The sequence below is a fragment of the Perissodus microlepis genome, chromosome 16 (assembly GCF_051167445.1).
Source record: "Perissodus microlepis isolate ML-2025 ecotype Zambia chromosome 16, ASM5116744v1, whole genome shotgun sequence".
Taxonomy (NCBI): Eukaryota; Metazoa; Chordata; class Actinopteri; order Cichliformes; family Cichlidae; genus Perissodus; species Perissodus microlepis.
Window position 1 is genome coordinate 17825948 of NC_140476.1, and position 15951 is coordinate 17841898.

Below are 15951 nucleotides of genomic sequence, written 5' to 3' on the forward strand. Positions count from 1 at the left end.
CAACGGCGCTTTGTCGGATTCTTGCTTTGTGTGACACAGTTAAGCTACAACTGCAGGGATTAAATGGAAGCACATGATGATTCAACCCCGTGATTTCTCAGTTGGGTCATGGACTCAGTCATTTCCTCTCATTTTCTTTTCTTTGTCTTCTTTCTTCTGGCACGGTAGTTTATTTTCTTCCTTTCTCTTTCTCCCCGCTGCTTTTTCCTTCAGTCCATCATGGCATCTCCGCGGATGGAGACTTTCTGCTGCCCGAACCGAGACGCAGCGACAGAGTTTGTGGTCACTTTTCAGCCCGTCTTATTCGGCGCTTTAAGTCTGGGAAGCGCGGCTTTAAGCCTCTTATTCGCTATTTTACAAATTCTACCAAAACGCAAAGGATACAGAAGACTCGGGCAGTATCCTCTGCCAAGGCCTGCGTCCTCCTCGCGGATATTGTTCATCATCAGTATATGTGACATACTGGGATGCACAGGTAGAGAAGAAACTGCTGGCATTGACCTACTTTTTCTCTTCATAGTTGAGGCAAAGAGCGAGTTAGTTTTCGCAGCGTGGTTTTGCTTGCTGGATCTAATTACGCACGCACATATTTTCCTTTTAACCCGTTTGTTGCACTGCATTGCATAGGTGCAACTATGAGAAATGTGTCTGTTAAAGGAAAAGTGTGAGATTTAATCTGCAATAGTCGATGCTACATATATTTTTACAAGATAAAATGTGTGCCCAGGGTCATGAATTTAATTAAAATCAAAAGAATGAATCGGGATCCTCTCATGTGAGTGATGAAATAACTCAGAAGAACTGCTGCACTTGTAGTTGGCCTAGATTGATTGGAATGCGGCGGATTTCTCAAAGTATCCAGTCACACAGGGATGACACGATAATCTTTCCAAATACAAATGTAATACAATTAATGTAAATAAAACAGTATTCAGTATGATTCTTTAGATTATTTCATATGTATTTTTGTTGAAATCCTTATCTGTGAGAAAGCAATTATGTATTTTGAAAATTGTTTGGATTTTGAATTTGATGCCAGCACATTTTTTTAGATGAGTGATAGCGGGCCAGTTTCCTTCACATACTCTTTCACCAAATATTATTTACTGATGTTTGAGAAAATGCAGGGTTTGGTTTGACATTGTCTTGCTGAAATAAGTAAGGCCTTATAAGGTCTTTCCAGTGCCTGCATGTGAATCTTTCATCACTAAATAGGCCTTCACAGAACAGTTAGTAGAGCATGATTGCATGGTATGCAACAGTGAGTTTTCCACTTCACCTATGCCCATCTTAAATGAGAGTGACCCAGAGTTGGCACCAGTGTTTCTGGATCTTGTATGTATTTTTTTTTCCGTTGCATTGTAGAGTTTCAGCTCACATTTGTGAATGCAGCAATAAACTGTGCTGTTGGCCAGTGGTTAAAGTCACTATTTAGTTCTTTGAAAGCTTGTTTTTGACATTCATAAATTGAAATTTTGTGCTATGATCTCAAATTGTTGACTTAGTAACTCAAAATGTAGACTTATGGTTGGCTCTTTTTTATGGCTAAAATAAGCTTCCACAGTTTCTTGGGATTTCAACTATTCAGTATAGTTTTTGATTTTGTTGAATCGAGTTGTCTGCATCTTCTGAATCTTTGATGCTATTGCATACTGTAAAGAATGCAACCATATTCTTTGAATTTTTATATTGAGAAATGTTATTCTTGTAGGCAGTCTATTAAAGAGTGGCAAACCCCTCCTGAGATGCTCTCTGAGTACTTATGATGTTGCTAATTAATAGAGTGAGCGGATATCAACAAAGTAAATGTGGGCCAAACACTGTTTGTCTGGAACAAAGTGGGACTCATTAACAATGCTGGAAAGTGCCAGTCAAGTATATTATATTTTAACATTTCAAACTCACTGGTATTTGAGCTGCTGTTGAGTCTGGTAGCAGTCTTTGGGTTTCAGAAGGAGTGCAAACAAAGAGAAAAACTTTATATCTCAGTATTGTTTTATTCTCTTTTCCACCATATTTGCCAACATCTGCAAAACCTGTGATTTTCTGGTGACTTGTAACTTTCACTGATGGCATGTCCATTCAAATCCAGAATGGACATGCCATTAAAGCTTTAACGTTTCATCTTTTCATTTAAACAAAGGTTTTAAATGTTTTAAATTGTATACATTCATTTCTTTAACTTAAATTTTACACAGCATCCCAACCTTTTTTTTTTTCTTTCTTAAATGGGTTGATTTCTGTGTACTTGGTGCCCATGGAGATTCATGCACCGCTGCAGGGTAGCAGCTTGAAACCCGCTGATGACACAGATTAAAATGAAATACAGAACAGTAATAAAGATTCTGGGAGTGCTTCCATTGTTCCATTCGGCAGTGACGCTAGGAAGTTTCATGGAGGAAATGGAAACACCCTTATAAAACACACCTGGTGGGCGTTAATATTTCCACATTGTAAAATAACTCTTGAAAGGACGCTGCCACTTAATCTAATTAGTCAAAGCACTTAATAATAAAAGCTGAAAATAATAAATCTGAGGTGTTTTAAAAGTAATGAAACCCAGACTAAGTTTACATCTCCTGGTAATGTTTTTGACTTAATTATATTTGCTTGCAAAGCGGGATTTCCTCCTCAGCAGTTACAATTAAAGATCATGCACTGTTTCCTTCTTGCAGGTGTCATTGTAAGGTCATCTGTGTGGCTAGGTCTGCCAAACATCGTCGACCACATCTCAGTAGTCAACAACACCGATGTCTGGCCAGAAGTCTTCTGCGTAGGCAGCGCAGTATGTATTTTTTTGCAATAGTGAGATACACTTATATATGCCTTGATAACACAGATGTTGCAAGCAGAGATGTGTAGTTATTAAGACAAAAGGACAGCAATAACTTTTACATTAGAAAAATTATTATAGAAAAATACACTTAGATTTGTTCATTCCAACAATATTCACTTCACGCACAGAAAAGGTCATTTTGTTTAATGCATCATCACACATGACACGTGACACAAATAGCTGATAAGCCAAACAACATATCTTTATCAGTTATCATGATCTGTAAAATAAGTGTAAGGCATTCAATTTATGTGTTGCAGATGTGGATCCAGCTGTTTTTTAGCGCTTCTTTCTGGTGGACCTTTTGTTATGCGGTTGATGTCTTCCTGGTGGTGAAAACATCTGCGGGAATCAGGTTCCCCCCACCTCACCTTCCATTCGCAATTCATTATCACCTTAGCTTCTCCTCTGATAGGATGCAAGATGAAGCAGTATATTTTTACCAAGCAGAGTGTGAAACATTTTTCTCTCACAATGCTCAACTGCCACCTGTATTTTTATATTTTGGTTTTCACAAGATAAAACTGGTTTGAATCAACTCTTTTATTCTAAACTAAAGGTGCAGGTTTCCATGCTGTCTATTGTTGCTATAGTCTGAGTTTTACAAGCCTCTCGTACTTCTCTCCCCACTCAGTCTTATTCAATTGCATTTTATACAACAAATAAATGGGGGAAAAATATCCTCAAGATAAAGAACGACAACATGTAGTGTGAGCTTGGTCTCATGACTTTGGTTTTTTCTTCTCCCCCAACAGCACCATTATACTCTACCACATGATTACATGGGGCCTGGCTGTGCTGCTGTGTGTTGAAGGAGTGGCCATGCTGTACTATCCATCTATTTCTGAGTAAGATACCACTGACTGCTGTCCTGCTGACAGGCACATTTAAGCATCCGTTGGTGGAAAAATAGAAAATTAACATTTTCGTGTTCACATATTAACAGCCACAATAACATAACAGCAGAGAACTTATCAAACATATCAGTGGTTCTAACCATGTCTTAAAAAACGTCATTATTTCCATAGAAAAAGTCTGCTGTTGTATGGCTATTATTAAGCATTAAGTGCAGCATTTTCTGACGTAGAGAAATATTACAATAATTCTGTTAACTATCACAAAGTTGATTTTTGATGCTGAATGAACTATTTCTCATATGTTTTTTTTTCTTCTCCCAGCTGTGAGCAGGGCCTCCAACATGCTATTCCTCACTATGTCACCACATACGCACCGATGCTGCTCGTTCTCATAGCCAACCCTGTGTTTTTTAATCGGACCATATCTACTGGTGAGTTCCTCGCTCTCGAATTTCTCTGACAAATGCAACTTCTTACACATGTAAATGAGGGGAAATAAGATGCTTTCTCATCTCTCTCGCCTAGTGACATCTTTGCTGAAAGGACGACAAGGAATCTATACGGAAAATGAGAGGCGGCTGGCGAATGAGATAAAAATACGCTTCTTTAAAATTATGCTGGTGTTCTTTATTTGGTAAGTTAAGAACTAGTTTTGGGAAGGAAAAAAGGGCTTCTTGCTATGTAGTAAATATAAATCTAGTGCTACGAGCCGGCAGCCTGTTAACATAGACAGAAAATGCATTGATAAGATGAAACAAAATGAATCTATCCACAGCCGTGACACTCACAAATTAACATGTTAAATCACCTTTGTTTGACCCATGAACCACACCGTATAATACAGAAAAATCTCACTTGATTTCTGAGCTGAGTGAACACTTTGCTAAAGAGTTTCTGGTCTCGTTTGCTTTTTTCATGTCTCTTTTAACACAAAATAGCATCATTTTATAAAATCGTGGTACTGTTCAGATTAAAAATGGACAATTATAGAGTGCAGCTGCCAAGTGGTTTAGAAGTTGTTACCATATCAGTGTGACGTGTCCTCAATTTCTCATTCAGCTCCACCCTTCAAACCTAACCCAGTTTCATGGGTTAGGTTTCAACCCAGTTTCTCGAACGACACCCTGTGAATAACCTGTGAAGTTTATTCTGTGAAGTTTTGGTAGCTTGCTGGGCTGAAGCATCCAGGTGTGTGTAAACAATGCCACAATTCCCCAGGAAATTCAAAATACAGACCCCATGCAATGCTCTGATTAATTGCAAACAACCCATTAGCTAGATATCGGACTCTACAGGCCTCATTTAGCATGTCAAATGTTCATGAACTCCTCTAAATATCATAATATTAAAATGTCTGTGAAATGAGTGAAATGTAAGGCCATCTGTCATACTAAAGTTTGGCTGAAAAAATCTAAAACAGAACAGTTAAAAAAGAAAAGAGTGTTGTGATGGCCCGGTCAAATTCCAGACGTCAGTGCTGAAATGCTGTGGCAACACATTAAGAGAGCTGTGCATAAACAAATGCCTACAAACCTCAATGAACTGAAGCAATGATGTAAAGAAGATGGGGTTGAAATTCCTCCACACTGATGTGAGAGACTGCAAAGGTCATACAGAAAACAATTACTTCAAGTTATTGTTGCTAAAGGTGCTTCTACAAGCTATTGAATCGTGGGGTGCACTTATTTTTCCACTGGACTGCATAAAATAATGAGAAACCTTTTTCCCATGACTGTATGCCCGTCTTTTATATACTGCCTAAGGTTTAACCGGTTTAAAAACCAGAACGTAAAAACGTTGTAGTTTTATGGATGGGTGATCCAGACTAATTCTTTCCACTGACAGCAAATTATCAGTCTTGGCTACTTTTTTGGCAACTTCACACTGTAAGAAAGGCCAGGTTATATTTCGGAGGCTAGGTCGAGAAGTTATTAATCCAGTATTCTTTTAATAACTTAAATTTAACTGCATTAAATTTTGTGTTTATGAGGATGAACCTGAGGGCAAATTGATTTTTAAAACTCACACAGTCACAGAAACTAAAGCCAAGCCTGCTTAAAGATTTCAATATTTCAATTTCAGTAAACAGGCCAAAACATGCAAAACAATTATTTGTGATTTCAAACTTTTTACTACCTAACCATTAGGTCTTTTCAATGATTTGTAAATAAGAAACATCGTTAACATTTTAATGTTCTTGTAATAAATGTGGGGGTTTTTTCTTCTCCGATGTTTTAGCTGGGTTCCCAACATCATTAATGAGAGCCTCCTCTTCTACCTGGAGATGCAGACAGACATCAGTGACAATAGTTTGAGGAATATCAGGAACACAGCGCTCATCACATGGTTTATCATGGTGGGTTTTAACAGGAAACCAGCGTACAGCACGCTACTTTAACCTGCATGCAATGCCTTGAAAACCTTTATATTCCACTCTTTCAGGGTATACTGAACCCCATGCAGGCTTTCCTTAACACCCTGGCCTTTCATGGCTGGACAGGCTTTGACATTGACTTCAGCCTGCAGCAGAGGAGGGAGCTGGTCTGGGACTCTGTCTCTACTTCAGCAGCTAACATGACTTCCCATAACCCTGTGGTGGGAACTACTCTGCTTTACCAGAGTCACGTCCAGGAATCACAGAAGAACATGATGGGAAACGGGCAACACCACTCTGATGCCATCAGCGTCCTCTCAGAAGGTAATCGGCATGTCAATGGTGGTAGCAGCTCGCCAGTATATCAGGGTTGGTGATGCTAAAAAGATATCAGCATCATATACTGTATGGGCTACCTCCCCTTAATATGAAGCACGGTTTAGTATTTTCTTTGAGATCTGAATACTGTTATGTTTTGTTTTGTCTTTTTTAAAAATAAATTAGCTTTATCAAGGTGTTGCAATGGCCTAGTCACAGTAGAGAGCCACTAAAGCAAACATAAAGCTCGCTGTGATTCATTTTAAATAGAATTTTATATTGTACTGCTGTACTGTAGCCGACGCTTACTGGGTGGAACCATGAATCATGTTGTGACGTTACGCAACACCCTCCACAATTGTCTTAATTACTTTTTTTTGATTTGTACTGAATGCAACAGCAATGGGAAACTGCAGAGCACAGGAAGTTAAAAGATTTTCTGTGGAGAATGAACTAAAGTGATTAGAACTTTGCTGCTATCGCTCTGAATGTGTTGCTTTATTTATAGATGACTGACATGCTGTGTAATTTCATCAGCTGCAGTTTTTCAAGGTGCTACTCTGGTACCAAGCTATCACACAGCGCATTAAGTGCAGATAATAAACAGAGAGCAGTGGAAGCCAATACGAAAGAAAAACAGGTAGAATACATCACTCTGTCTGATACTGACTTTTAGCCAGGAAAAATAAGGAGATCAGATTCTGCATATATACTTTCAACAGCCACTTTATTAGATACGCCTGTTTAACTGCTTGATGTAAATATCGAATCAACCAATCACATGACAGAAAATCAATACATTTAGGCATCCAGACATTATTAAGATGATATGCTGAAGTTCAAAGTGAGCATCAGAATGGGGAAGAAAGTTGATTTAAGTAACTCTGAACACGGCATTATTGTAGGAGCCAAAGGGGCTGGTCTGAGTATTTCAGAAACTGCTGACCTTCTGGCATTTTCCCACACAACCATCTCTAGGGTTTAATGTCCAAAAGAGAGAAAATATTCAGTAAGCAGCACTTCTCTGTATGAAAATGCCTTCTTAATGCCAGCAGTCATAGAAGAGTGACTCCTTCAAGCTGATAGGGAGGGAACAGTAACTCAAAATAACTATGGCAGAAGAGAACACATCAAGCCTGGAAGCAGAGGGGCTACCACAGCAGAAGAATAGACTTTGGTGCCACTCCTGTCAACTTTGAACAGGAAAGTGAGGCTACAGTTTGCAGAGGCTCACCACAATAGAAGATGTATTTTTAAATTTAAAAATAATAAAGTTGCCTGGTGTGATGATTCAGAAAAGCTGGGATTTGGCATGAACAACATGAAAGCATGGATCAATCCTAACTTGTATCAAAGCTCAGGTGATGTAATGGTGTGGGGCATATTTTCTTGTCACATTTTGCCCCCCTTATTATTAGCTAAGCGTTTAAATGCCACAGCCTGCCTGAGTATTGTTGCTGACAATGTTCATCTGATCATGACCACAGTGTACCCATCTTCTTACGGTTGCCTCCATCCCCATGCTTCCTGTCAAGACTCAGATTTCTCAAACTGATTTCTCGAACATGACAAGGAGTTCACTGTACTCAAATGGCCTCCACAGTCACCAGATCTTAATCCAACAGAGCACCTTTGGGATCTGGTGGAACAGATTTGCATTATGGATGTGGAGCTAACAAATCTGCAGCAACTGTGCGATGCTATCATGGCAATATGAAGCAGAATCTGAGCAATGTTTCCAGCACCTTGTTGATTCTTTGCATGAAGAATTAAGGCAGCTCTGAAGGCAAGAGAGGGTCCAACCCCGTACAAGTGAGGCGTACCTAAAGCGTTCGATGTAGTATGCCGATTACATCGAAAAAAGAAAATGACGAGTTCATTCTTTGACTTTCCAGCAATGTATTTCACAAACAAGTTTGCAACTTACTGTGACGCACTGCTTCACATCTGCTCTGTGATTCATTCTCTGCTACATGCGCTAAAAAAAGATGTGAAAATTGCAAAAAGGAATTGAAGCTGCTCTGCTGGACAAGCTGTGATAACACAATTTTCAATTTATGCTAAGCATCCATTAAGCTGCACCAGCTTATTAAAATGAGAAAAAAAATGTATCAAATACAGCAACACCAATTGGTCTATAATTTGACATCAGTGCATAATATAGCAGCAATTTTAACTTATAATTTGAAGAGATTATAACGCTATAGTCCCTCAAACGCTGTTTTAAAGTTCAGCTCATTTTTCATTGTGAATATTCAAACTTTATATGCCAAGTCCTTTTGAATATCGTGGAAACAACTCCCAGTTATATCTATATGTACTGTAGCTCAACACTTATGTGCATTTGCAGCATATGCATGTTATTTTGATCCCTGAGTGACAATTGTGCACCGTACAACTCATGGACATAATCCTTTCAGTGCTTTGTACCACCAGTGTCCCTGACATGTTAAGTATATTAAAAAATAAAGTTAATCTTTGAAAGAATATGTTTTTTTCCCCCCATTCTTGTTTATAGACCATGTTTTTTTAATGCATTTAAAAACCACAAATCATTTCCACATTAAAAGCTGCATGGAAAGATATATGTTAACACAAATACGCAGTTTTGATAAGCTGAGGTGGTGTAATGGGCAGAAGCACCAAGTAATCTACCCCTATTTTGTCTTGCTAGGTTCAGAGTCTAGTACAGTTGAAATCCACATTTCCAGCGAGCTACAAGACTATGAGGATGTAGACGCTGACGGAGAATCCTTGGAGAACTCTGTGAGGCACTAACTGGGGTCGTCCACAAACCACCTTCCTCCACTTTGCTGCACCGCATTGTTTTTGTAGTCACTTTTTTTGTAGATGGTCTCCCATTAAGCCTTTGTTTTCCTGCTGAGATTTGAACTGGTCATGAGTTTCATTATTTGGTATGACAGACTAAGCCTCATTCCTGAGTCCAATCCTTTTTTTTTTTTTAATCCCTTTCCATAAAAAGAAAAAATAAAAGTGCTACGTTTCAAACCCATCAACTCAACAGTCCCAGAACGAACACGGCTGACCTTTAAAAGTACTTTAAGTGCTTGAAGAAGCATTTCTTCAAATTCTTTAAATTGCATACACTGATTTTGTGACAAGAATCATTTTCATTAAGCTGTAAAAGCCCCACAAAATGAAATAAGCTAAATAACTAATCTTAAAACAAAGTTATTGTATTTCCAGGTGTCCATGTTGTATTTTTACACACATGTATTTCATGCTATATTAAATATCTAAATATCTTTTACACCTTTGACTCAAAAACCTTTCAATTTTTCCCCAAATCTACAATGTTAATGAGCTCAAGAAAAAAAGGGGAAAAAACACAATTCAAGACAAAGGCTTGAGTTCTGTTATCAAAATAGAGTAATTTATTTGAGACACTGAATGACTTCAATGTTTTGTTTTTTTTTCTTGGAAACAGGTGACAGACCCTGGATCAGGGTGAAAAAGATAGTAGCCGTCACAGCGCTTATTCCATATTGGGCTCCTTAGCATGCCAAGAATGGCCACTGACCTACAGCCCAATGCTCAGTCTGACACAGACAATAATGGCTCTTAGCAAATTAAAAAAAGTAGTCAAAAAAAATTAAACACCTATTAGTATCCAATTGTGACATTAAAAAAAACAAAAACAAATAGTTGGACCTTGACTTTCAGCAAAATGTGATTTTTTTCTGAGCCCACCGATACAAAAGTGCACTTCATGTTGCTCCTGCTGAAGCTGACAAAAAGTGAGACAAAAACAAATAAAATCAAACAATAAAATGAAATTTAAAAAAAATATTAAAAGCTAAAAAAGGCAAATCAAAGTGGTAGCAGGTTTGCTTGAAGATACTTTTACTTTACATCCAAGCAGGCAGACATACTGCTCACAACACACATTTCAAGCTCAGCACACCTGATCAGCTTAAAAAAAAAAAAAAAAAAATTTTAAACAATAGCAAGGCTTTTGCATAAAATCCACCTCCTGGTCAAATGATCTGAATTTTCAGTAGGCTGATCAGAGGAAAAGTGCCAGAGAGGAACCATGCTAACAATAAAACAAGCTGCAGAAACTTTCCTTGCTTGTCTGCTTGGCAGTTACAGGTTTGTGAGTCCCGTGATGACTTGTTTTACACACAAAACGGAAATAAAAGCAGCAGGCTAAGTAGGATAGTGATGACTGCTAATATATTTAACAAGAGAACTTCCCAAATGCAGATGATGCGGTGTACATTTCCTCCATGGCTTTTAGTGATCAGCAGAGAAGAACAACAATGCTCAAGCCATTTTCCTTGATGTTTTTTTCTGTGATTCACTTAACGAAAAGTAAGCTCGATCAAATGGATACGACTGGCAGATTTCAGAAAGGCTGCAACATAAGAAGCTCATGAGATATGCACTTCATTTAAAGAGTGGTCTTGTCTTGAATTATCAGCAAAGATCTGATAGCTCTAGCCATTAAAAAGCCCCTACAGGATTGCAATAAAGTGTGCTGTATATAAACATATATACACAGTATATAAGTCTGTGTATGAATCTAATTTACATCTTTACATTCTTTAAATTTACATCTAGAGTGGCAGATAATTCTCTGTATAAAGCACACTTTTCACATCTTGTCCACAGAATGACGTTTTCTGACGACTGAATCGAACAGGTCATTTTTGGAAGTTAGAACAATTTCTTGGCAGGCCTTTCCTTTTGTGTTGTTGAACCTGATGTTAAAAATGAGCTAAGAACTACCTCATAGCGGCACATTCAGTTTGATTTTCAAAAATCCATCTGTGGAAAATAGATACAAATAAAGAAAAAAGAAAAGACGGAGGAACAAAGGAAAAAAGAAAAGGAAAGGAAGAATTACTCTTGAAACAAACGTTTCTCCACTGGGGAGAAATTAAGCACTGTGTCTACAGACAGCAGCAGTGCTTCAGTTTTCAGTATCAGCTACTTTCATTGTGTTACTTCATTAGGACATGAAGTTCCTCGCAATTTGTTTCCTCTCACAGCCAAACACCAGTGTCTCAATAACACTTTTGTCTTTATATATCTCGACTCATCCGTGTGTTTCTACCCTCACAACCCCAAAACGGTGGACCAGTGGCCCGTGGGGATCGCAGCACTTCATCATAAGGAACCATTTTAATACATGGATGCACCCAGCGAGTTGTGTCCAGTCTAGGGGAATCTCTTAGCCAGCTTCCGCTATGTCTCAAACAGGCTTCTCATAAAATACACACATCGACTGGAAGGTGCGCTGAATTCAGTTGGAGTTAAAACCGCTGCAGTGATCTGGTTTTATTCCGGTTAGAGTTTCCATTCAGTTCACCTTTACAGCCTTTCTTGAGCAATGAGTGTGTGTTTGCTGATGGCAGGAGAAGGCATTTTTCTCCACAATCCAGGATTAATCATCAAGTGGGCTATTTTCGGAGATCGAGAACACAAACCTAGAATGTTAAAATAAAAAAATAAAAATTAGATAGCTTTAGTATTACATTTCAACTCTGCATTTTTACTCGCTGTTCTTCAAATATTGGTCATGAGAGCTTTCTGACATTTTTGTTTTATTTGAAATTAAAACTGTAAAATCAAAACAGCTTACCGAGCCGTCAGAGGCACTGGCACCAACTTTGTCTCCGGTGCTGTTCCAGCACACCTCGAAGATGCCGCCAGTACCCCTGTAGCTGTGCACCAAGGCTCCAGTCTGAAACAAAGCCACAAACAAATGATGATGAATGACAATTAATTGTCTCTTCTCTGTCGTTTGGCACAGTATAAATTCCAGTCCGGCTCTTACCGTAGTGTTCCAAATGTGGACACATTTATCAAAGGAGCCGCTGGCTAGGTGTTTGCCATCGGGGCTGAAGGCCACACTGTAGACCGGTTCCTGGTGCCTGGTCAGTGTATGAATACAAACCCCTCGTTCAACATCCCACAGTCGCACTGTAGAGTCAAAAGAAGCGCTGTGTGGAGAACAGAGGATAGGAATCAGATGGTTAAGCAGCATCAAAGCATCCTAATAATCAGTTTCTTCAATAAATGCTAGTTTTTATTTCCACTGCTTTATATTGCAGATGAAGACACAGGAAAAAAGGGAAAAAAATTCCATTATTGAAAGCTACCCATTTGCATCATTTCAGTTTTTAAAGACCATGTCCTAACCTATTTCACATTGCCTGTTATATCAAACTCTAAATTTACTGAAGATTAAAGTAAATGCAGAATAATTATTGTGCCAGATGTGCAAGGAGGTCATTACGCACCGTGGACATTCACAGTATTGAAACTAGGAAATATATACATGCATGCACATCTGTGTCCGGGTGCAGGGATTTAGGTAACACAGTAGCGCTGAAATTTTGCCTGAGACATAGTTTCTTCTCATTAAGAAGCAACGGGGCTTGTGGCCTTCGCAAACACATCTATAAGGTTCAACATACACACAGCTCATAGTGAACACAACAAGCCAGGACTTCATTAAAAGTTGACCCGTGTGATTGGCAGCCGTGTACGGTATTGAATGCGAGTTATATATAGTCAATCTCTTACCTGGCAAGCATGATGTTGGCGTTGGGGTTATTTGTGCTGGGGCCTGTGGGGCTCCACTTGATAGTGTAGATTTCTTTACTGTGAGCCTGGAGGTCATGGACACATGACTCCTGCTTCATACTCCAAATCTGCACGTGAGGGGAATGGCAAGAGCAAAGTATGTATGAATACAAATCAATGTGTTTGTTTTCTTTAACCTCTTTAACCAGAGACTGGTCTTACCTTTAAGGTCATGTCATCCGAGCAGGAGGCAAGCAGCATACCCGATGGGTCCCACTTAATGGCATTAACTTCATTCTGCAAAACAACGCTCATTAGCATGTATGTTGAGGTAGAACTAAAGTTAGTGTGAAAGATGGGGTCAGAAAAGCTGCTCACCGTGTGGCCCTGGAAAGTCTTGAGGGGGCGGTCGCTGCCAAGTCGACATACGTGGATGCACATGTCTGTGCTGCAAGAGGCAAACGTGGTGTTGTTCTGCCAGTCAACATCCAGTGCTGGGGCTGTGCACAAATCCATACTCATTAGGGTTGCACGATCGCAACTGAGCAGCAGTCACTTTGTATCATATTCATTATCTATAACAGTCATTTATCTGGATACATGAATTCGCTTTACCTGAGTGGAAGGGGAACTGCTGTTTGGCTTCTCCTGTGTGTGCGTCCCAAATGATTGTCGTCTGGAAAAGTTACAATTGCATTTTAAAACACAAGCTCAACTTTTCTGCACAAATGCGCATGCCTCATCTGTCGTTCGATGGTCCATAAACCCATTGGCAGTTAATGTCACCGACTCAGTTTTTATTTGCTTAACCTTTCTTGGTAAAGTTTTACTCCATTCCATTTGATTAAATGTCTGTTGTGCTACAAAAAGACAAATTAATCTTAAAAGACAGATAAGAAAATTTAATGTGTGAGCCAAAAATTTCAGGTTTCTTTCCCTGTTTTTATACTGTTAAGAATTTTAGGTTATGGATATGAGAAAATGATATATCAGAGATTTAGTCTTTGTCTGATGAGCAAAAAAAGGCTGGTTTGAAACCAAAAAAGCAAACAAAACCCCCCAAAACACAAGGATATTATTAGTGAAAGACAAATCCACGCCTGGGGATCTTTAGGAGTACCTTATCTACACCAGCGCTGAGAATACAGTTCCCCTTCTTGTTCCACTTGAGTGCAAATATGGGCCCTTTGTGTTGACCCAATGTGCTTGCCAGATTTCCTAATGGATAAGAGTAATATCAGTTTCTCTTAGAAAAGATCCCTCACAAAATTGTCACGAAGGTTGCATTTTTCACATCAACAATGCCAAAAAATAAAAATCTAATGGCAAAAGAAACAACAATGTGTGACAATGATGGAGGACATACCATCCTTTGTCCATATCCTGGCAAATCCATCATACGAGCCCGTTGCCAGGAGAGTCCCATCGCTCTGTTGGACGACAACATAACAGAACTGTTACCTGACGGCACTGCCTGTTTACCAGATGGTAAAGGTACGAGAGGAAAGATGTGATGTATGATCTGAAACCTACATTCCAGTCTAGAGAGGTGACGTCTTTGTTGCTGGGGACATCCTGGCCACCTTCTCGGATACAGTGGCGCAGCACCAGCTGGGTGGAGATTGAGTTATTATTCTCGTTCAGGTTCCAGATCCTGGCAGTGGAGTCCCCCGAACTGAACCAACCAACATAACAGGAGGCGGTCAAATGATTGTGGAAATACAACCTATCAGCAGTGTTTTTTTATAAAGCTAGATGTCTTACACCACAGCGTAAATACAATACAGTACGATTCATGCAGGATGAATTAAGATGTGTTTCAGCACAGACAGAGACTGACCCTGAGGCCAACAGATCGCTGACAGGGTTCCAGGCGCAGATGAAAACTTCAGACTCGTGGCCTCGGAGTACTGTAGCTTTACTGGCTGGTATCTCAACATCCACATCCATCTCCATAGGCTCACTGTGGTTATCTGAGGAGTGGACAGATACGTATTTTATGTACATTAACATACACGCAAAACATAGATTTGCCTACAATTCTCAGCAAGTTTTAAGCATTCTGTAGATTTACCATTAATGTTTACAGTATTTAGTTTAGACAATTGTCAAAGGAGGTGAATATAGGGGGCCAACAAAGAAAATCAGTAATCTATTCAAAAAAGTCAACTAAAGTATATATTGATGTGCTTCAACTACTATGACATCTGTAATTTTAAAAGCAACTCTCAAGCTGTTATATTCCAGTAAGAAGACTCTGACCTATGCATCATATATTACTTCACACGTGTTGGGCAATGGAAAATGACTATCACTGCTACAGACATAACTGAATATACAGTAACTGACTGTGAGCTTGACACATCTGTAACAAAATGAAGTCACATTAACAGATCTCAGAAATGTATTACATGAGTCACCATTTCTGTCATGACTCAGATATTTGGGTTAAAGGTAAGAGACAAAATGTGGTGACTGTAAGCTGCGACCAACGATATTAATGTTCAACTTACTCATGTTGTGAGTACCATTCTCCTCGCCATTGACAGTGGCTTCTCCATTTTTTGGCGCATTGGACTGGATTCCAGAGGTTGAAGCTGTTATGGTACAGGTGGTCTGCTGCTGGGCTAGTCTGTCACGGAAGGCCTGCTGCCGCGTCTGCACCACATCTGGCATCACCGCGTCAATGAGCGACAGTGACTCAATCGGTCGACCGTCAAAGACCGTGCCGTCCTGTCATCACAAGAGGAGTTAAGAACGCATCGTGGAGGGGTGTGGTTTTTAATTAGTGACTCGTCTCGTTTCCCTGATAATCGTCAATTACAAAGGTGAAGAGTGCTTCCTAATTGGCAGCCTAATACAAACACACTTCAGGGTTTCTTCCAGTACAAGACGATGTAAGTGTGTGTGTGTGTGTGTGTGTGTGTGTGTGTGTGTGTGTGTGTGGGGGGGGGGGGGGGGGGGGGGGGGGGGGGGGAGATAAGCACTTGCAGTTACCCTAGCGAGTCGGC

General features: G+C 39.5%; 2 protein-coding genes across 2 annotated transcripts in view; one reads left to right on the plus strand and one right to left on the minus strand.

Moving 5' to 3' along the window:
• gpr143 (G protein-coupled receptor 143) lies at nt 1–10389 on the plus strand. Its single transcript, XM_084907731.1, has 9 exons — nt 1–475; nt 2676–2785; nt 3097–3191; nt 3592–3684; nt 4015–4124; nt 4219–4327; nt 5932–6049; nt 6136–6391; nt 9060–10389. The coding sequence occupies exons 1-9, from the start codon at nt 220–222 to the stop codon at nt 9161–9163; spliced, it is 1251 nt and encodes a 416-aa protein (XP_084763857.1). The 5' UTR covers nt 1–219; the 3' UTR covers nt 9164–10389.
• tbl1x (transducin beta like 1 X-linked) overlaps nt 7096–15951 on the minus strand; it is a 24511-nt gene continuing 15655 nt past the window's right edge. Inside the window, exons 4-15 of the mRNA XM_084907730.1 lie at nt 15454–15673; nt 14781–14913; nt 14474–14615; nt 14307–14370; nt 14061–14158; nt 13556–13616; nt 13319–13440; nt 13163–13237; nt 12941–13068; nt 12189–12354; nt 11994–12095; nt 7096–11838 (exon numbers count right to left, since the gene is read on the minus strand). Of these exons, the coding sequence (XP_084763856.1) occupies nt 11812–11838; nt 11994–12095; nt 12189–12354; nt 12941–13068; nt 13163–13237; nt 13319–13440; nt 13556–13616; nt 14061–14158; nt 14307–14370; nt 14474–14615; nt 14781–14913; nt 15454–15673 (1338 nt within the window). The 3' untranslated portion in view covers nt 7096–11811. The remainder of the gene's footprint in view (nt 11839–11993; nt 12096–12188; nt 12355–12940; nt 13069–13162; nt 13238–13318; nt 13441–13555; nt 13617–14060; nt 14159–14306; nt 14371–14473; nt 14616–14780; nt 14914–15453; nt 15674–15951) is intronic.

Bases quoted from the DNA above. Each gene is read 5' to 3' on its own strand.
- gpr143 (XM_084907731.1), top strand. From the start codon at position 220: ATGGCATCTCCGCGGATGGAGACTTTCTGCTGCCCGAACCGAGACGCA. The intron at 3,685-4,014 runs GTAAGATACCAC...TTCTTCTCCCAG, and splicing joins TACTATCCATCTATTTCTGA to CTGTGAGCAGGGCCTCCAAC. The intron at 4,125-4,218 runs GTGAGTTCCTCG...TCTCTCGCCTAG, and splicing joins TAATCGGACCATATCTACTG to TGACATCTTTGCTGAAAGGA.